Source organism: Haliotis asinina, chromosome 3, assembly GCF_037392515.1.
Source record: "Haliotis asinina isolate JCU_RB_2024 chromosome 3, JCU_Hal_asi_v2, whole genome shotgun sequence".
Classification (NCBI taxonomy): domain Eukaryota; kingdom Metazoa; phylum Mollusca; class Gastropoda; order Lepetellida; family Haliotidae; genus Haliotis; species Haliotis asinina.
In genome coordinates, this window is record NC_090282.1 from 37830139 (window position 1) to 37852053 (window position 21915).

At 39.6% G+C, this 21915-nt stretch overlaps 2 protein-coding genes across 3 annotated transcripts in view; both read right to left on the reverse strand.

Annotated features, from left to right (window-relative positions):
- LOC137277953 (uncharacterized) overlaps nucleotides 1-21915 on the reverse strand; it is a 182576-nt gene that overhangs the window by 138193 nt on the left and 22468 nt on the right. The gene's annotated exons all lie outside the window — the stretch shown is intronic.
- The window catches only part of LOC137277950 (uncharacterized protein DDB_G0284459-like), a 156385-nt gene that overhangs the window by 99486 nt on the left and 34984 nt on the right, over nucleotides 1-21915 (reverse strand). For both annotated transcript variants that reach the window (XM_067809966.1, XM_067809965.1), the window contains exon 2: nucleotides 16886-17167. In XM_067809966.1, coding sequence (XP_067666067.1) covers nucleotides 16886-17167 — 282 coding nt within the window. The remainder of the gene's footprint in view (nucleotides 1-16885; nucleotides 17168-21915) is intronic.

The following is a 21915-nucleotide window of genomic DNA, read 5'->3' on the forward strand; positions in this document are numbered from 1 at the left end:
GTCACTAGTACAGAACTACTACTGCCATCTACAGAGGCTCATGCCATTTAATTAAATCGTTACATTACGAAGTTAAGTCCCTGTGTAGTTTTAGAGTAGATGAAAGTCGAAATAAGTGACTAAGCAAGTTGGTATTGGGCTGGATTAGCAGTCTTGCAGACATAAACGAAGGACGATTACAGATTCGAGTCTATAATTCATATCCCAGTCATTTCTCACACTATTCACCCATCAGAAAAGTCATTTCCGTGAATAACAAAGTGTAATATTGTGAATGGTAAGTTTGTCAAACATATTAATATTATCCAGTCTCGTTTCTTTTCGACTTGAAACGGCCCACTTAAAGTAGTGTAAGTTATAATGCAGTTGCCTTCACATATAACAAACTGAAGTAAGTGAGTATGGTTTTACGCCATTTGTAGTTTGTACGAGCAATAACGACGAGAAACGCCGGAATGGGCATCGGACATTGTCAACATATAATCCCCAAAGTGGGAAACTGATCCTACCACCTCTTTACTCAACCGAATCGTTTAAGTACAAATCGAAGTCGCATATGGTAAACAGTTTGCAACAAACAACAAACGCATATGTTTCGTGTTCGTATGTGCGAAAAACAAACTTCATACAAAAAGGTGATTGCGAGTCCCTCCGAGGCTTCCCGAATGGGAGAATCCATTGATTCGGATGTTTCCGCTTAAGAAGCATCATCCGGATTACCAGTGGTAACTATGCGGATACAGAAATCCCGAGTACGTATAGCGATTGTCTTTTAGTGCGTTTAGCACTTCCTGTTTGTAGAACTATTGACGTTTCTACGTATTTGTTACATCTCTGTTTCTACGTTGACAGGTGAACTACTGAACCGATGTCATCGACTATGTTATAATGAGTCCCAGTAACCCGTATGTTTGTCTAACGCCATGTTTGTTGTGAAACACCGCACTCAGTATTCCAATGACTTGAAAGCTGACTGTAAGTAATACAGTCTAGACTGAACAGACAATTGACTGACACCGTTAGCAACGATTTATGTATCACCGGATACGATCGACTGCATCAACCAAGTTAGCGACACTGACCTTTCGCAACATCAATCGTCTCTTTCGGCAAGCGTCGGTTGCTTAAGAACAGTTCGATAGGATCGGATCTTCACGGTGTTCGTCGTAACTCCACCAGGCTGTCAGGTTTGGTGCCCAGGGCCTAGGTTTTGGAGGCTCTGTGCCCATACATTAACATTAGCTTAAGACTATCCCTGCGGTAAGAGTTTCGAAAATCTAGACTCTTATACATGACACGTCATCACCTGACGTCGCTCAGAGACAATGTTCCTAATATCAACCACAGGATTTTATATCCAAGGCTGGATTGTTTTTGGTACGCAGTGATACTGAGACATGAAACTCCAACACCATAATTTATGATAAAACAAGCGATGAAAGCGACGGAGTGGGGTGAACATATACATCAGATCCCGGGGTTAATGGTCCTGAATAGCAAATATTGACGCTGCGCAGGCCGTTACTTGTATCGTTTGTAGAACGCTCGGGAGCTAGTTATTGACGTGGCTGTCATTTGTATGACATTTATATCGGTTTCACTATCCGTCCGTTGGTATATGTAACGACACAATACATGTACATGGCATCCAGGATACACTGGTAATGGTGTTGCATACACCATCGATAAATACTTCTCGTGTTTCAACGCATGACAAATGTGTCAACAATTACCATGTGGGGACATATTTCAAAATAGTGAGGGAGTGAGTTTAGTTTTACGCCGTAGTAAGCAGTATTTCATCTATATCGCGGCGGCCTGTAACTAATCGAGTCTGGACCGGACAATACCGTGATCAACAGCATGATCATGGATCTACGCAAATGAGATATGATGGCAATTTCAAAATAAGCCAATGTGTCAGTACATGTAGAAGGCTGCTAAACCTAGAATATATGATATTGCCATTCCTGTGTAATGTCCACTCCTTATTGCTTCATCGCTTATTGAAATAGATCCGTTCGTGACTGATAGAGCATGTGTTGATAACATATTCATGCCAATCCCTGCAGCAGAGGAATAGCCGTAAGTAATACTTCGTGCAAGAAAACGTTAGAATGGATTGACGTGCCGTAACGTTGCATGGTAATAACGTCGTTATTGGTTAACAACGTCTATGGTTTCAGGGTGTTGCTCATCTTCATTTTAAATCCTAGAATTTCCACCCATCGTCTTCAACATAAACATAGAGACTTTTTTGAGTTTTTTATCTCCATTATATTGTTGGAATACAACGTTTCAGAGTTTTCTGTTTGTTTTTACTTGATGATGGGGCCAGACATAAAAAGAAGATGAAACCCAGAAAATTCTCTATATTCGAATTCATCAAAAGGCATCTTTCTTAAATGCCCATCAAGCATATAGGTCTCACCATGTCTAGAAAACAATTAAAGTAAATTATGTCTAAATATGTGGCGGTAAAAGAATTACAGCGATTCTCTCATTTTCGAATAGTGATGTCCGATGTAATTCCTTTTTATGACCCGTGTTTTGAAGATGAACATTTGCCTTGTCTCTCAGTATGTTATGACTGGTGCTGCTTAACCTTTCGCTTAAACCGGTATCGACGTACGTGATTCAAGCATACAGGATATAGGGAATCGTACAATCGGGATATCTTATACATATCATGTAAATGGTCTTGTTTCTTGTATTTTGATACACGAAACCCTAATGTACATATTTCAATGTTTCAGACTACACAGGTTAATTTGGATAAAGATGGCTCTTCATAGTTTAACAGAGAATATTGATCAAATCAGTCATTCTTTAACCCCATTCGGAAAGGTAAAAAACAAATATGTGTGACACGTGGTCTTCTACAAGACATAGCAACATTTATGTATCGACAATTTCGTACTCCCAGATTACTTGGGCCGTCCAGGATATAGAATGGAGTTCGATGTCAGAAGGGATGGTGGGGTAGTCTTGAGGTTAAAGTGTTCGCTCGTCAAGCCGAAGACGCGGGTTCGATTCCCCACATGGGTAAAATGTGTAAAGCCAATTTCCGATGTCCCCCGTCTTGATATTGCTGGAACATTCCTAAAAGCGGCGAAAACTAAAGTCACTCGATCGTGGTCAGCGCTGAGTGCAAACAAATGAAACATCGATGCCAGCCGGCTACGACCTTCTGAGCATATGCCTGGGTCTGTTTGGAAGTATATTTTCTACAGCCTTGAACGTCGTCCGAAAATAGGCACAGAACACTCTCATCACCATCTCTGTCGCACTGGTCACCACGTAATGATGAACCATTAGCTTCAAGAATCACCGATGATTCCTTTTCATTACACAGTTACAAAGATTGTTAGGAGACATGAAGGTGGCACAAGCAATAATTACGGCCCTTTGTGCCATGAAAACAGACTGAATTACTCCCTGGAGATTAGACAAGTATATGATTATGGTACTGAGTAACACCAACTGCCGACTTGGTCATTTTCCCTCATTGAGAGAATAAGTTTGGTTTTACGATGGCAGTTTGGTTTTACATCATAGTAGGGGCCACCAGAAACTGGCTTCATAAACTGTGGCCTTGTTGGGAATCGAATCCGGTTCGAAAACTGTCGCTCGCGGTGTTGACAGTGTTTGTCGAACTGGCGTCCATCACAAGTTGTGTAATGAGATATTCGTAAGGAACGTTCCAAGGGACATAACTCTATGGAGTTCGCTTAAAATATAGTTCGGTCGGCAGAGGGTCGATTTAATGCAACGTTGCAATAATTCATTCGAACCTTTTAATTTCAGTCTTAATCTGAACACCGAATAAGTTTCGGAACACATTGTATGTTAGCTTCGCTTGGGACTGATAGTTTCATCTCATCAGAAGAAATGAAATATTGATTTTTCGAGGTGTGTGACGTGACAGTGTACCTTTAAAGTTGTTTGAAAATGTTCCTTCTACTTAACTCTGCATGTGCCACTCTTTCATTTAGCACATACCTTATTGCAATCAGAGTAGGAATTCCAGTGCATACTGTAAATATTAATTAGTTTGCGCAATATCGCAACGACTCTATTTTAAAAGCAAAGAAAAACTGTAAACAGAGGCTCCATCGATAGTAGCCAAAAAATATCAAACTTACAAAACGCAAGGTTCGAAAAGAATTTACTTTATATATACATCATCAAATAATCTTAGCGTCTGTAGATATTTACTTTGATTGCAATAAATAACATCCCTTCGTCCCAAAACATGAATAACACCTAAGGTTAATCTCACTGGCCCTAAACATGAATAACAACTTTCCTGGCTTACCGAAACGTGGCTGTTGACTGGAAAACCGCAAAGTGATGTCCAATAAAATGATAGCTACTTACATCAAGGCTGCAGCGAATCACTGAGGTGGTATTATTTCCGTATCTAGCGTCCTTCTGTTCTTAATCAAGTACAATTTACTGCTTGCACGCTATTAATCAGTGACTCTGATGGAATTACCATGCTATGATCGTTTTTTTCTCATTCCGGAAGAATGCCATTTTGTAATATGGCTATTGCTGTCTCTGTGGATGGTAGAGGTCGAATGACTAGCTAAAAAGGCTATTAGGCCACACAATGTTCTTATTTCTCATACGCCAACTCTCAAATTCGACCCGACTTTGCTTTGGATGTTTATCGCAGGCTGAATTCAGTCCCGATTTATTTTTCAGTCCGAAATTGCACTTTTTGATGAAATCCGTCACGATGCCTCGCAATATATGGCGTGATTTTGTAACGTCTTGAGATAACGGCTTTCCTAGTTTAGATTTTACAGTGGTTGAAAAACATAAATGAAGATCAAAATAGGAATGGTAATTTCTTAAAGACCAAAATAAGAATAGTAATTTCCTAAGGACAGATAAAAGAGGTGAGGAAACAGACTTTTGTTTCAACCTCAGTCACGTCAGTGAGATGAAAATAGTCCCTAATACGTGGTTCATTGAAGATGCTAAGTTGAACTGCATATGTAGAAGTTTACAGTTTATTTGGATCATACAGTATACAAAACAGCAAAAGAAAGGCAATTTTCGAAAAAATGAAATCTCATGAAAGAAAGTGTTCGTGTGTATGTCTCCTTTTAAAAAAACTTGACAAAAAGCCAGAGTTGATTTTGCTGGTCAATATACATAAACAATGGACACTCGTGGGTACGATTCCATCAAGTAAACCCTTGTGACCACCTCTACGTTATTGCTGCCAAACTGACTGACTGAGTTTGGTTTTACTGACTGGTTTTACGCGGTTTTTAGCAATATTCCTCCAGAATCATGACTGGGTACACCAGTAATAGGTTTCACACACTGTATCCGTATTCATTCGCTCAGAAAATGAAACAACAACGGCGACACCCGAAAGACTCTCTTATTATCTTTCAAGCCCCGCTATTCCTCGATGTGGGGGCAAGGATATTTTCTTGTTTGTTGGTATAAGGCTCTTTATGAATGGGAATATGACTCTTTATGAATGGAAATCATTGTCACATCACCAAAATGAGAACTCTTGAATATGAGTCGTCAAGCAGCCAATGGCATTGATAAGAGAAGTAAGAAATTGGTAGTGTACGTCTCCTCTTGAAAATGACATATCGAGACAAAGCCCCCCACCTACCCCTACTTTGAGTAGTCAAAGACATCAAGTGGGCAACTGTGTGAGCCTTTACAATTATGTCGTTTTTACCTTGATTCGAGCCATAGAGAAGGGAGACGTGGATGCTTTTTATACATTCCACGGATGGTTGGAATCGAACCAGGACTTCGGTGAGACGAGCAAGCAATTTCACAAACTGGCCAATGTTGTATGACATCCCCATCTAGATCATATGTTTTGCGCTCACAAAAACATTCACTCACAAGCAAAGTGTATCAATCACCAATACTGAAATGGTCTAGTAGCAATGAGCTAGAAACTGGTTAAGGTCCTTTTCCAGAATCATTTCAAAGCGTCTTTCATCTGCTTCCGGTCGAACGTTACGCCACTGGAGACACTGATCCTTGATACATAGCCTGGAAGTTAATGATCTTTGACGATGTCATACTTGATGAGTATTAGCAGGAGAAGTATTTAATTACAGTCAAACAAACACTCCGATGTATATTATCCTGAGTCAGGGCTACATCTGCATGTTCACTAGCCCTGGTTAAAAATACGAGACATCGGGGACCGGTTTGACTGTAACACTGAAATAACCATTCTGCAATCAATGGATGCAATCTGCTTATATGCAGAAATGCCATTCTCCCTATTGTCTGTACAAATTTAGAAAAGTCATTTCGCCCTCAAATATGCAACAAATCACGAAGAAGCCTTTTGTAGGCTGTTAGATGTATTTTTATGCTGCTTATTGGTTCACCGTCGTTAACTTCAAACAACAAACCATCCAGAAACTTCGACGTGACAGCTCTTTCATCCAAATTGATTTTAAGGAAATTCTGTTGGTTGTCTAAAACTTTTCCACGCGTGTCGGTATTCTATTTATCTAATTTCCTTTATTGATGTTTCACTCAAAGATTGTTTTGACATCGATTTCTTTAGTTGTTCAATACGACGTTTCGGAGTTGATTCACCACACTCTTTTTTAGCGTAAATTCCCCTCTATGAATTTATCTTGATACTGTTTCTGTTCCATCATGCATTCTTAGATGAATTTTCCCACTCGCACTTTCCCATCTACTAGCTTTGAAATCACTACCATTCATCTACAAAGGTGGTTGGGGTACTCAGTGTTTAAAGCGTTTGCTCTCCACGCCGAAGATTGTGTTCGATTCCACAAATGAGTACAAATTGTGAAGCCCATTTCTGGTGTTCCCCAGATATATATTCTGTGATGTTTACGCCAAGTGTGGCGCAAAACCATACTCACTCACTCACTCTATCCATCCATCACGCCGTATCAGCACCTACACTCTTACATTCACCCACCATTCGATCTGACCCTCCCATCCGCCACGCCAGAATCAACTACATATTTGTCGAATAATTACTACAAGTATCTATATATATATACCCTTCGTCAAAACAACTCTCCTCCCAGCCTGTAAACCCGTGAAGATCTTTGTTAGAATTGATCTTCAGCACCCCATGCTTGCAGATAGTAACGGGCTCGGCTTGTCAAGACACGCTGACACGGCATCGTATCCTAATGGCTTAAACCGGTGGTCATGTTGCTGACGCGGCGTTAAACAACAACCAAACCCAATTCAGTCTGTTTTGTATCAGTTACCAGTCACTATTCAGTATCTAATTAACTATGCCATTTGAACCATCTATAAATTTTACTACCGCTCCCTCTAATCTAACCCCCCCCCAAAAAAAAAAAAAAATAAAAAAAAAAAAAATAAAAAAAAAAAATAAAAAAAGATAAATAAATAAATAAATAAATAAATAAATAAATAAATAAAAAAAATTTACCCACTCGTCCAATCATTACCTCCTATCTCTTTCATTTTACGTTCCATAAATCCTTTAATTAATCCACTGATCTATCAATCATCCAACTGATCACGTCCAATGTCCAATTTATTGACACCGTCCTTGACCGAAATATTACAACACATCACGTGGTCATCCAATCCATTAGCGACATTTCAAATTCGTGGAGCAAAAGGTCAAGTGTCAGTAACGTCACCAGTGTTTCGTGTTCAAGGATTTAGCGGTCCACGCCAAACACATCCTGGCCATTATTTGTTCTTCACTTGATGAAAGTCACGCACAGTTCCACTAAAAAACAGGCAACTTCCACAATCAAATGCAATCCTTGATAATCAACCATATGTCTTAACGACATGTCCAAACTGGCGTCGAAATAGCAAAGATTGAACACCCGAGTCTCCGTAAACGGAGACAAAGACTTTCGACGTTTACTGCCTTACGAATATTCAACAAAGGGTTAAAAAAACCCATATCAAACGAACGATTTGTGGTCTATAAGTTTATTAACCTTTAGGAATACTCTCTGAGCTTGAAATCGATAAGGAGAAGAAAATCAAAGTTTTCAGATGCTTTCCTTCAAAGTAAATTATCCGAGTCTAACCACTAGGGAGAAGATGGGCCTATGAGAACTGCTAGGATTACTACTGAAACAGACATCCATCGGGCAATGCTGGTCATCTGGGCGCCGATGTAATTAATATATGAATAGTTGATGGACGTGTGGACGAGAATTAATTACAAAGAGAAAGCAATAATACAGCATTGACATTTGTAAGTGTGTTTATTAATGGTCAAGGTAGCATTATCTCCCTTTGTCGTGTCCTTGACCTGACGGAATAGTGGAACTAGGCTTCTAAGATTTCACATTAGTTCGTTATATACAAGGGATGGTTGGTTGTTGTTTGGCGCCACACCAAGTAATAGTGGCGGCGGTCTGTAAGCAAACGAGTCTAGTCCAAACAATCTAGCGATCAACAACATGAACATAGATCTACGCAAACGGGATCTACGATGACATATGTCTACCACGTCAGCGAGCCTGACCATCAGATCCGTGTCTTACGACATGCTTGGGGTGCTCAGAATTAATTCTAACCCGAATCTTCACGAGAATTTACCGACTGAACAGTTCGATAAGTCTGATCGGAGATAAGATAAGTCTGAGACACGAGTGAGTGAGTTTGATTTTTTGCCGCTTTTAGGAATATTCAAGAAATATGGGCTTCACACGTTGTACCCATGCCGGGAATCGAACCCGGGTCTTCATCGTGATGAAAATGCTTCAACCACTAGGCTACCCCACCACTCCTTAAACAAGAGAATGAAGACTGCTCAATATAATGTCCTAGAACTGTAGTATGGCAAACAGACTAATGAACACTCGCATCATCCCTAAGTGATGTTGTCGGTATTTGGTATACACAGGTTATAGTATAAGTTAGTGTCTGCTCCAGAGCGTCTGTTCTATACCTAAGTGAAAATATTCCTAAAGGTTAGTCTCACCTAAAGAAGTAACTGTATGTAACATATATACATATGGGTACATCGAAGATGACTTTCTCCACTAACTTGGGAGAACCAAGGCAAACCTTATGCAGATAAACTGCATGGGAATTATGCATTAAACTGCTAAAAACATGTACAAATATCCTGCATGTGAACAAGTGAAGTGTTAATTTTTGTTATTTCACAATTTCATGTGTAAACAATACTTTTAAACAGTATCGAATATACAGAGGATACTAAACGACCATCCGTGTAATACCAGTTTTATTAAACTAGATAATGAGACAAGCAAAGGCTGTAATGGGAGTGGGCGCTCCTCAAAATTAGAGATAAATCGATGGTCTATTAAATTGCCTTTGAACTGTGTGCAAAGCTGGGACAAACTTCATCTATTCGTTTGATGAGGTAGATTTAGAGTTATCGGACCTGACTCAGGAACTCTTGCTGTAGGGGGCGTACTGATGATAATCCCGAAAGTGAAGCTTTTCAATCATGCACTTTGATAAAGTCTTTTAAGGGTGTAATGGGCTGGATGTAACGAAAATGAAAACTGAATTCGACACGTGTGCCTTCAAAACTTCAAAAAACACTATTGTTGGAAAATATGGCGTGTGCAATATCCATCACTTTTCGGAAATAGAACTTGCATCGTATATTAGATGTTGTCTGATAGTAAAATGGAACGTGATTTACATTTTTTTTAAAATCTGAGTGAAAACAAGTAATCTGGTTTTCACTGGTAAATAGTGGATGCTAAACGACCTTCCGTGTAATACCATTTTTATCAAACGGGTTAATGATTTGGTATCAAACTCGCTTTCGCTCGTTTGATACTAAATCTTTAACGAGTTTAATGAAGATGGTATTTCCTGGAGGAGAGTTTAGTGTTCTGTTTATTACGCGCCAACATAAGTTGAAACTGCGGCGAAATTGCCTACAGTGTGAGGACTCTCGGCTTTTCGCGAGTCAAGCAAGGTCTGGTAAAATTGCGACAGCGATATCAGCAATGTGACGTCACAACTTTGAACCATTTTGACGTCATACGTCAAGCGGTATTACACTAGCGTAATATTGAAGTAAAAATATTACACAGCAGTATCTTCAACGGGCGAGTAATAATTTGCAATATCTAGTTGAGACTGAATTAGTGGCTACATTTACACAAGTGAGTCTACAGTTTTGAGGGTGGGGATATATGTATTACAGCCGGCTACGGGGCAAAACATATACTTCTGTAATGATATAAAATATGACAAAGAATACAAATGTACATATAATACTTATCAGGTAGGGGTTTGAAAGAAAGGATTTGGTGAGTGGAGAGAGAGTGAATGGGTGAGTGAGTGAGTGAGTGAGTGAGTGCGGTTTTACGCCGCTTTGAGTACCATTACAGCAACATCAAGGGGAAATCCCTTGGAATTAGTCTGCCTCACAGTCATGGCAGACTAGCCCTCCTTTCGGTGCGAAGATCCCAGATGAATCAAATTTAGATTTCCCCAGGTTTAGGTTCTGAATCTCCCTGGGTTCCTTTTCATTTTAAATGGGTTGAGTTGCTACAATCAAAACTATACATATGTCAATGCAGTATAATATAACTAAGCATTAGACTACCCGGAAATGGACACCACATGGCATGGGGAAACTCAGTAACAAGAATCTACCCATTCCTGGCTGCACCAGTTTGATGGGATCACGATGAAAGTTCTGATTGAGACCAAATGTTGCAACACTATTAATGTATTCTGGTAATGTATGTCAACAATGCGACACAAAGAAAAGTCAACGAATGAAATGATGCCAACAATAAATTGATAAAAAAATCAAATAACTGATGACACATGCTGACGCTACACCGTCACAAGGTAATTCCACAGAAAAAAATGTCACTGAATACATGTTAAAATTCATGCAAGTCAGTATTCCTGCAAAGAACAATGTACTACATATCAGTATCATTGACAAAATGCACTACTTACCAATACGGGATTAGCGAATATGTTGTCTCGGAGAATCTCGTTAAACCTATACCAGGAACTGCCTAGCCGTGACTGCAGTCTACAACATGCTGACGACGATGAACACGACGTACCGGAGATGGGATTAGCGTTATCAGTATCCTGATCCGAATTACATTATCATCTGTATGATGGAAGCACACCATGCTTGCACGGAAATACGTTTTTTCAATCTCGAACGGCTATTGACTGATGGTCTATTTACACATAACATTCGCATCGAAGGTTTACTGACAAGCTTTCTGGAATACGAGCTGGTAGCATACATTCTGGTTCTGTTATTATACAATTTCGATGGAATTTAATGTTTATTGTGATTGTGTGAATTGGGACTAATGTCGTTTTGAACATAGTGACATCATGAATTTAATGACGTCATCACAATGTGTGACTGATGTGAGAGTGAATACCGAACACTCTTGCTATTCTGGTGGAACCAAAAATACTGGCACCATACATCTCACTTGGGCGACTTTTGCATTTGACCCGACACTTGGCGACCCTGTTCATTTATACAAGAGGATCTTACTGCATCACCCGAAAACTGTGTTCCATTCGAGATATTGCAGTATATTTTGTTGTTCAGTGCCCTGACAACGCTATGACGTCTTTTAATTGATATCAGGAGACACTTGGGTGAGATTCTCTACATAATAATTAAATAGAAAGAAAAACGAAAAAAAACCCCCAACCCTAAACATAAGAAAGAAAACAACTAAAATAAACAAAACGAAAGAAACAAAACAAAACAAAAACAAACAGCAAAAATCCAACTCCCCTAAATTAACAAAACAAACACCTAAAAAAAAACATCCATCCCCCTCCAAAAAACAAAAACTAACAAAATTAAAAGCAAACATCCTGAAACACATAATAACAACCAATAATGTAACCAATAATATAAAACAAAATCAAATATAACAAACTGCCATTCGCAGTATCTGACCCATACTAGTCTCATTCCTGTCCCACCAAATACGTCTGTTTCATTTACAGTCCAGGAAAATTTCAGTTTATAGGAAAATTGTACCAAAACCATTTGAGTAAACAACGGTTTGATGAATAGCTCTCGCTTTGTCATGTGATTTCTTTACAGTCAATACATAGTGATAACATGTCCAAGGCCTTTATAGAAATTGCTTTTTCGCTGTGGGGAATCGGAGCTCAATTAGCATGACATATAACCTGAAGAGTAATCAGATGTTCTCAGTGTAAACGCCATCATGAGGAAGGTGACAGACGGTATGGGGGTTAGAGAAATGTGGGCTAGACGACCAGCCCCCCTGCCCTGAGCGGTCAGACGTCTGCTAATAAGTCATTCTAAGAGGTTCGAGACACATGTTGACGAAATTACGACCAAAGCAGGATCCATTATAATTAGCTTCGGCGATAGGAACAGCCTTGAAGAAGATAAGAACGGATGTCATGGCGATCTTGCTAAAGCTTTGTAATAGTGCAGTGTCAATGAAACCTGTGTTGGAGGGGTTAAATTTGGCTTGGAAATAGATTCAAACATGCAAATAAAAGACATCATTTCTTTACAACGGGTACTGATGGGCCAAAGGCATAACAGTTGCCAGCAAAGGTAAGGTATTACTCATCATGCCCAAATGAATTGTTTTGAGTGTCTTCATATCTTAAAATGCTCACTGTGTATCGGACTATAAATGTACAAAACCATTTCCCAAGTCTTTGTTTGGTTCCAAAGCTGTACTGAGTACTGAATGCTTGTATAGTCATTCTGTCATTTCAAGAGGCAAGTTCAGATGAGCGAATGGTACAAGGATCCCAGTCTGTTATATATATTGGTTTTTGAATTTATCATTGATGATTAATTATTAACTTAGAGACCAGTAGAAGTCTAACAAAGTTCAAAAATCATCTCATTACGTGTATGCTACTCAAAACAAGTTAGACATCCCCCGATTCTTCCCACAGACTTCTCTAGTCACGGCACGGCGGAGTAACTGTACTGATAAGAAAGAATAGGGTGTTTGTGAACATTCTTTGAGTAGTATGGTAAGTTTCAGTCAGCTGATGTTTATTTCAGTTTTCCGACTACAGAACATGCTCAAACAGAAAAGCATAAAGCCTCCAGCTAGCCCAATAAGGGACCAAAATCAGTCTCCGATCCTATTACCAGTCCTTATTTCTTGTCTGTGAAAACATAATTGCAACGCTGAAGATGTTCAATACAGGCAGATGGATGCCTCCAACTAGGCTAATAAGGTGTCGGGGTCACACCTATGTTCTGTTTGTCTTCCGGGAATATGTCTCTAGCATAATTACGTTCTAAAAATCGTTATAGCGACAACGTAATTTTGAGGTCACGTCTTGCCCAGGAATGCGACAAGAACAGCTGGTATCCTAGTATGACATCGTTCGTTGTAATTACTAAACTGTCGCAAAACCAGAGCCAAGACATAATGAGTGTTTAATAACAAAAATGCTTTGCAGTGGTCTTGACATTGGTCTTTTTCTGAGACAGTGAAACCTATCATCAAACTTCTTGACTGTAAAAGTAGTCGCTCAGTTGTAATTGATACGGGACTGATAATTGATATTCTCGGGGAAGGGAGGGATGTGCTGGGAATGGGATTCGTTAACTTGCCCGAGAAATTGCTTGAAATTGAAACACAAACTGACCTGGCTGAAAAATACTGTGTTCCACAAAAATGACGTTGCGATCTACAAATTAAACATATACTAAACAACAAAAGAAACGTAAGTTTCAACAAAATGAAACCTGACAAAAGTTAGCATTCATGTTTTTAATGAACGTTCATGGTAAAGTGACGACAAACCCAGAGTTGCGTTTCTTTTGCTGCTCAGTATACAATGTGAGATTGAGTTCCAATTGAACCACATATGCAGATGTACTGGGAACATATTCAGCTTTCTTCCCGCTCTCAGCCGCTCTCACACCCTAGTCGTAACGAATGGAACGGCCCCATGACCTTCACCGTGACCTTGACCTGATATGATCCATGTTCATATGCCCCATTCCTTTAGGGTATACAGTGGCCCGGGATATGCTAATATTATTATATAAATGGTGTCCGATAGATGACCTTGACCTTTGATCGATGTTATTACATAAATGGTGCCCGATAAAGGACCTTGACCACTGATCGATCACCATTACTATGTGGTATGAGTAGTCAACTATACAGACTGAGAAAGCGTAACATCCATAACGCGATACCAGGTTTTCATCAAACCGATAACCTTACCTTTGTGTTTTAGATTTTACAGGCCGCTGTCTTAAGACAGCACGATGTGCGATCTTTGTTGATGAAGCAGCAACATTTTAATCAACATCTTACTTAAGATTCCAGCTGACTCTGACGGACTTAATTCCCCCGACGTCATTGGTTCTAGATAGATAGATGAGGAACATCGGCGCTGCCTGATTGATTGGTAAATCTTTACATTCGTTTTACAAGGCCTGGGACAGAACCACATCCAATTACATCTAACATCTCGAGAATTCTTCAGTGACAAGAGGAGAAACCATAACAAATATCAAAGAAATTATCAAATACTCCAAACAGTTTTTTTCGGGCATGAGTGTTTCGTCCAACCACAGGGACACTTTATAACAAGTCAGATACTGAGTGTTCCAATGACAATGACGAACAACTCTGATATGGAAGGCGCATTTCTTTTGATATAACCCATTTTGTTTGATTAAAGAATATAACAAGTATTTTTACTTCAAAGTGAATTACAATGCTGAAATATAATTATATACACAGACAGAATAAATTTTCTTGAAGATACCTTTCTTGTGTTTATGGCAGAACTAAATGCGCTCTTGGGAAAGAAAAATAAAATAGAAAATGATGATAAAGGTTGCTCTCGCGTGACAATGGCTCGTCGCAAGAATTGAGGACACGTCATTTACCGACCAAACACGCCTTGACCATTTTCGACTCATGCTGCAGTAACCTCTTGTGTCACTTGGGACCGTGGCACAGTCTTTTAACTTAGCCTTTTTAACAAGCATTTGTAACATTTCTGTGATCTGTTCATCTTTTGCCTTTTACACCCAGTGGATTCTGCTTCGGCAGATAATCAAACTGTCTATGGCGTTTTATATAATATTATGATTCGATATATACACACCTAAACAGTTTGGAGTAATTGGGTTAACACGAAACAGCGGTCATTCTGAGGAGCTAATGAATCCAATTACGAATTTATTGGGACACCAAAAATACGTTTCAGACATTGTACCCACGTTTCAACCCTACCGCCCAATCAAACAAATTGTCAAGGTCTATCGCTATCAAGAATAGTACTGTACAAAGTATGGCTAGGGGGTATTGTGACACGTCAATATTTCGTAAATTTAACATCGAGACAATTTGTTAAAGTCCGTAATGATAAAAGACTTAATTGTAATTTCTTTCATATTAACAGAGCACAGGCCTACCGTGCAAATGTCTTTTCGGAGCAACTGCAACTATATTTCAGAGTTCATACTCTATTCATTTATTGATACAGTCAACACAGCAGGAAAGGCAAACAATGATAGTGTTTCATGAGTTGTATTATCAGTTGCTGAGATAATCGATAAATATCCATTTTTGTTGAGTGGGATGGAACTCATCTTCGATCACATTCTCAATTCTCCAACCACACCTGCCTACCTCAGTCATGAGAGTTTGAGAGATGCCTTGAAATTGTATTGAAGCTCTCCCAAATCTTGTGAAAAAATCTCCGACAAAAGAAGTTGGTTGGGGAATTAGATGTCATAAGGAGCTTGTAACAAGTTTTTTCATACCAAAAACACTGGTGATGACAGTTTTATAGTCAGTTTTTTTGTAGTAATTATTTTTTAGTCATCGTCGCTTATTTGGCGTACAATAGGAGTAGGAAATAAAACTGCCTCATTGGGAATACATATATATACAAAAACTATACAATGGAGGAGTGGGCTCTAGTCTCAATCATAAAAAATAGACAAGGTCGTTTCTCGGTAAAAGGGAAAACACTGTCCAATAATCCAACAATAAGAAACCAAAGAATATAAAAACCCAATGAACACGCGAGTGGCGAAATGGGTCTCGGGTCGATCTCAGTTGAAGATGGATCACCTTCTGAGTGTACTCGAGGTCAAACTGAATCTGGCCTCCTCGTGGTATTTCATCATGGCCGGTCAGGGTGCCATCACAGAGGGTAATGACTGGGATATGACAGCAGTGACGGATGTAAACGGCAGCATCTGCTTGTGTTAGGACTAGATGGAACCCCCCGTTGCGTGTAGCTAAACAGCGGATAGATGTCGACACAAAGACTGAAAGGACGTTTAGGGGATGATTAAAAAACTCATCACTTTTTAGATTATTGTCGATGTCAACATCCAAGTGGCCATTACTCATCCATTCTGTGCGGGTAATGACTAATGCGAAACAGTCAGTTTCCGACTTCATCTTCCCGCTGTGAAGAAGGCACTGAAACTGGTGGAACTTGCATAGTGCACAACAGTTCTGATGAAGCTCAATGAACGAGGTTTGAGTTTGTATTTAAGGACGATTTGAAGAAGACGTGATAAAGAAGCCACTCTATTATCATTATCAATAATGCTCTGAGCGAATCCTGGATTCTAACTGACGGATCCTAAATAGGCTAAGGGACGTTACTCTGCAACATTTCCGATCTCCTACAGGTATCGAAAAGAAACAGAGAAAAAACATTTTCCGCGTATTGAGAATCGAAGGATTTGTCCAAAACCTATGTCCACAACGCTAACAGATGATGACAGGAATTAACAAACGAATCGGAACTAAGTGTTCTGGTGGGGTAAAATATGCTGACTAGGCTTCCGATATAATACACTGCGAAAAGAATTATGTAATTAGAATAACGAGGTGTGATGAGAGAAGCTTACCTTTAACATGAAGGTAAAAACAGGAGGTCGTTGAGCCTTCTTCATTCTCCGCCCGACATTTGTACGCTGCCTCGTCGCCTTTGTTGACGTTCTCGACGGTAAAGACATACACACCGTCACCGTTGGATTCGATGTGGATGCGGGGGTGGTTGAGAACCTCCTCATCATCCTTGTACCACCTGAGCACCGGCCGCGGGAACCCGGTCAACTTTGTTTCCAACTGCACAGTCGCCCCCTCGTTTACCGTCTCTTCACCCCTTAACCTCTTCGTAAACTCCGGGGCTGGCGAGACAAAACAACAACATGTTATCCAGGTGGAAGATTATTTTCAATACCTTTTTACCCTCGAATCATACTGTTAACGTTTTCTCAGTACTTATTGTCTTGTTCATGTAATTGTTTCATTGTTTGCCAAGAGGTGCATAGGAACATTACGTCACATGTACGATTGTCTTTAACTTAGCATTCAGCTGAACGCTAACTCTAGCAATACATTCACGGAGCTGATGTTTCTATTTCTGATCGGGTAAAACTCATTTTTTTACCGTTTTTAGGAAACGGACTATGGTCAACCTACAGAGTTGACCCATACGTGGATCCGTCATGTCAATTAATGGATCCTCTAGTCCTTACTTGATTCCATGGAGACTTGGCACAAAAAGCGTCAATATGTACTGTTAACCTTTTTAAACCTTCTTTTTCGTGAAATCAAAGTCTTCCATCATAACAGTCTTTGCATAATGACATATACAAATACATGAACAGAATCAGATATCCAACATACCAGGATGTTACGCCACGATATGGCTGAAATATTGCCGATGTGACGTTAAATATTAGATCCCTCACTGACCAGGATGTTAGATAGTTAAACCTCCGAAATATCAGAGTGTATACAGTATTTGATGTAGTGGCACATTCAACTTATCTAACATGACATGCAGTGCTGTATACAGCGTCATATAAGCATATTGTATATGGGGTCACATCACATATGTATTGTATATTGCGCAACATCTGAAATAAGTTTTATATAGTGTCACATTATATATATAGTATATAACATATTATTACTCGCCCGTTGAAGATACTGCAGTGTAACATTTTTACGGCAATATTGCACTAGTGTAATACCGCTTGACGTATGACGTCAAAATGGTTCAAAGTTGTGACGTCACAATGCTAATGTTGCTGTCGCAGTTTTACTAGACCTTGCTTGACTCGCGGAAAGCCGAGATTCCTCACACTGTAGGCAATTTCTGTCAATTTATGTTGGCGCGTAATAAACAGAATACTAAACTCGCTTCAGTGAAATATCATTTTCATTAAACTCGTTAAAGATTTAGTATCAAACTCGCTTTCGCTCGTTTGATACCAAATCATTAACTCGTTTAATAAAAATGGTATTACATGGAGGGTCGTTTAGTATCCACTATTTACCAGTGATTACTTGTTTTCACTCAGATTCAAGAAAAATGTAAATTAAGTTCCATTTTACTATCAGACAACATCTAATATACGATGCAAGTTCTACTTCCGAAAACTGATGGATATTGCCCACGCCATATTTTCCAATAATAGTGCTTTTTGAAGTTTTGAAGGCACACGTGTCGAATTCAGTTTTCATTTTCGTTACATTGCGGCCCTTTATCAAAGTGCATGATTGAAAAGCTTCACTTTCGGGATTATCATCAGTACGCCCCCTGCAGGTGAGAGTTCCTGAATCAGGTCCGATAACTCTAAATCTACTTCATCAAACGAATAGATGAAGTTTGACCCAGCTTGCACACAGCTCAATGGCAATTTAATAGACCATCGATTTATTTCTAATTTTGAGGAGCGCTCACTCCCATTGCAGGAAAAAAAAGAAAATTGATGGTGTTTTGCCAAGACAACTTGAACGCCAAATTGAATCATTTGGGCGCAAGACAGAACGGAATCGTTTGATCGTGAAATTAATACGACTATGAGGTATTTGGCGGGTTTAATTCCGATGAAAGGTAATTAACAAGAATCCTATCTCATGCGTTGTCTTCATCGTCGGTGATGAGGTTGTCGCTCTGGATGGGGGTCTTGAATGCTGTGTCACGGGAATAGGGAGAGCTTGCTGGAAGAGTGAAGACTGCACGTTTTATCTATTATGCGTGTGACAAAACCAAACATTTTAACGCACTTCACCAACAGAACATGCACGGGGATATTTTTGTCATTCGATTACGTTCGCAATTGGCTTTGGATTCTACATCTCAATTTGCTGTGATAGGTTGCGTCCCTTTGAGACAGCCGAATGCTAGACGTGCCATCAGGTGTGCAGGTCAAAACGTTGTCAATATTTACTGAACAGTCTCGTTTCCTCTTTACTTTCCGTCCTTTTGAGCAACTTGGTGCGAAAATCAACCCTGGACTTTTAGACCAATTCATTTAACTGGATACATCCCTATTAATCACCATGATCTGATACGTCTAAGCACTTGTATATTGCAACACTACGCTCCGTCGTAAAGCGTGCTGTGTCGCACAGCGAGCTCTGACAAACGGAAACCTGGAAATCGTGGAAATCTCAAAACGCTAGAAAACTGTTATGCATTTGATATTATATCAATCAAGATATGGTTTAAGGTATGCTGCCTTAAAAATGTAGAAACACGGTGTTGTTCAAGCTTTAACTTAAAATACATTTGTAAATAACATTTTATTCAGTGTAACCAGGGTTGTTTGTGATGTCTATTTTCACTTTCACACGAGAAAATTCGGATCGGCTGAAAAGTAGGTCATTGTCTGAATAGGTTAATAAGACTCTTGTTTCGATATCGAGAGGCAGAGAATATTCATCGTTCATCACTTCTAATCGACCCACTCAGTGTTTCCACAATGCAGTATACTTATCTTTAAAATACCTTTACCATGATGATGCGGTTTCAAACATCTCAGTTTCTGAGGCATTTGAATGTTGGCCGTGATTTAAATGGGTCGAATCATGCGGATCTGAGGATTATGGGTTGGTGTGTTGGTGTGTTGGCGTGTTGGTGTGTTGGTGTGTTAATGTAAATTATAAATAATAACAAGTGTATTTATACAGTACTGCATTCCATTCACCAGCATGCTCTCAGCATACATGAATACAATGTCCAGATGACACACACCTCGTAATTCACGCCCATAAAGCGTGTTGAAACAGAGAGGTCTTTAGTGTTCTACGGAATGACTGAGGAGATGGCAAATCTCTGCAGCTGCGATGTAGGAAGAGACTATTTGTTCATAGCGAGTAGTCTTGGCCTTGGGAACTGGAACGAGGTTTTAGTTTGAGGATCTAAGTGACCTTGAGGCGTGGTCAACCTCAATCATGTAACAGAGGTATCCTGTAGCTGTGCCAGAGACGCTTTGATATGTGTCTGATGAAATTAAGTTAGTAAGTTTAGTTTTACACCACACTCAGCAATAGTCCAGCTATATCGCGGCGGTCAGTAAATAATCGAACCTGGACCAGAAAGTCCAGTGATCAACAGAATCAGCATCGGTCCGCGCAGCGTGTTAACTGATGATGTGCCAGTCAGTCAGCGAGCCTGACTACCCGAACTGGTCAGTCGCCTCTATTACTAAGTATGGGTTGCTGAAAGCCAATTCTACCCCAGATCTTCACGGGTGTGATGAAATAGGTGGTGTGATGAACTATACATAATCCATGATATTAATAAACATCCACTATATATCAGTAACACTGGTATGGGCACTTGGCTTTTATCGAAGCAGTACATTGATGTACCCCTATTACAGTGAGTGAGCGAGTAAGGTAGTACACCGATTTTAGCAACGAGGAAACACCGAATATTGGCTTCAAACATTGGATGCATGTGGGGAATCGAACCCGTGTCTTCAGCTTGACGAGCGAACGCTTTTACCACTAACCTATCCAACCCAATGCTCCTTCATTTTACAGAACTTACGTTCATACATCCATTACATTGTTCTGAAATATTGTGTTTGTTTAGAACTTAGTGGCGAAATAGGAGTGGGCTACCCTAATTGTTAAAGCGTGCACACGTCACGCCGAAGACCCGGGTTCGATTCCCCACATGGGTACAATGTGTGTGGTCAATTATTTGTGCTTCCAGCCGTTATAGTGCTGGAATATAGTTAAAAGCGGCGTAAAACTAAACTCACTCGTGGCGAAATATGCTTCTAGTACTTGGTATATTCATGGATACTGGAAAGAAATGACATATCCAAAAACACTGAAAATAAAAGCTCCTCGACAAATGTTTAAAAAATACGCATTATTCCACACAAAAGTCTTAACTTTGTTCAACATACACACGTAAAATATAATTCAGTGGCACACGAACTCACGTACACATTCCAGTGACGTGACCACATACATTGTCAGACACGGGGTTGACGTTTAATGTGAAAGGTTGCCTGAGTCATATGTAAATATAATACCGTACTCAAGAAACAGTAAACAAATATTGCATAGCTCTCGCATATCTAAGGCTTTATACATTGGATAGATCGTGTGAGTTGTGAGGCTGATATATTCCCATGAGAGTCTATGGTTAACATGATTGAATAGAGCGACGACACAACGAGACTAAATACTGACAGGACGAATGAGTTGTTTTGTTTACTAAATGATAAATATTTGAACAGTGGAGTTCCTTTCCAACAGCTCATCTGTAGACGTTGAAAAAAGTGAGAAAGGTCTTTTCAATTCTTAGGAGAAAACAAAGCTTGTACAATGCCAGCCATTTCACAGCCAAGAACCGTATTAAACAACTCTTGTCATAAGTTACGTCTCGTGCCGTTTTAAACCAGAAATTTATAACATTAAGGTGTGCCAGCTAAATATGAGGGGAGCTCATCCACCGCCTCTGGTGAAAAAAATATGCAAATTATTCAAACTTGTATAGTTTATTTAATACTTTAACTCTGATATTGTGACAACAGATATTTGTACTCAGTTCGATTTGTGAGTGAGTATTGCTGTAGCAAAATTCAAACAATCTCGCGTCGGAGACACCTGGGCTTCACAC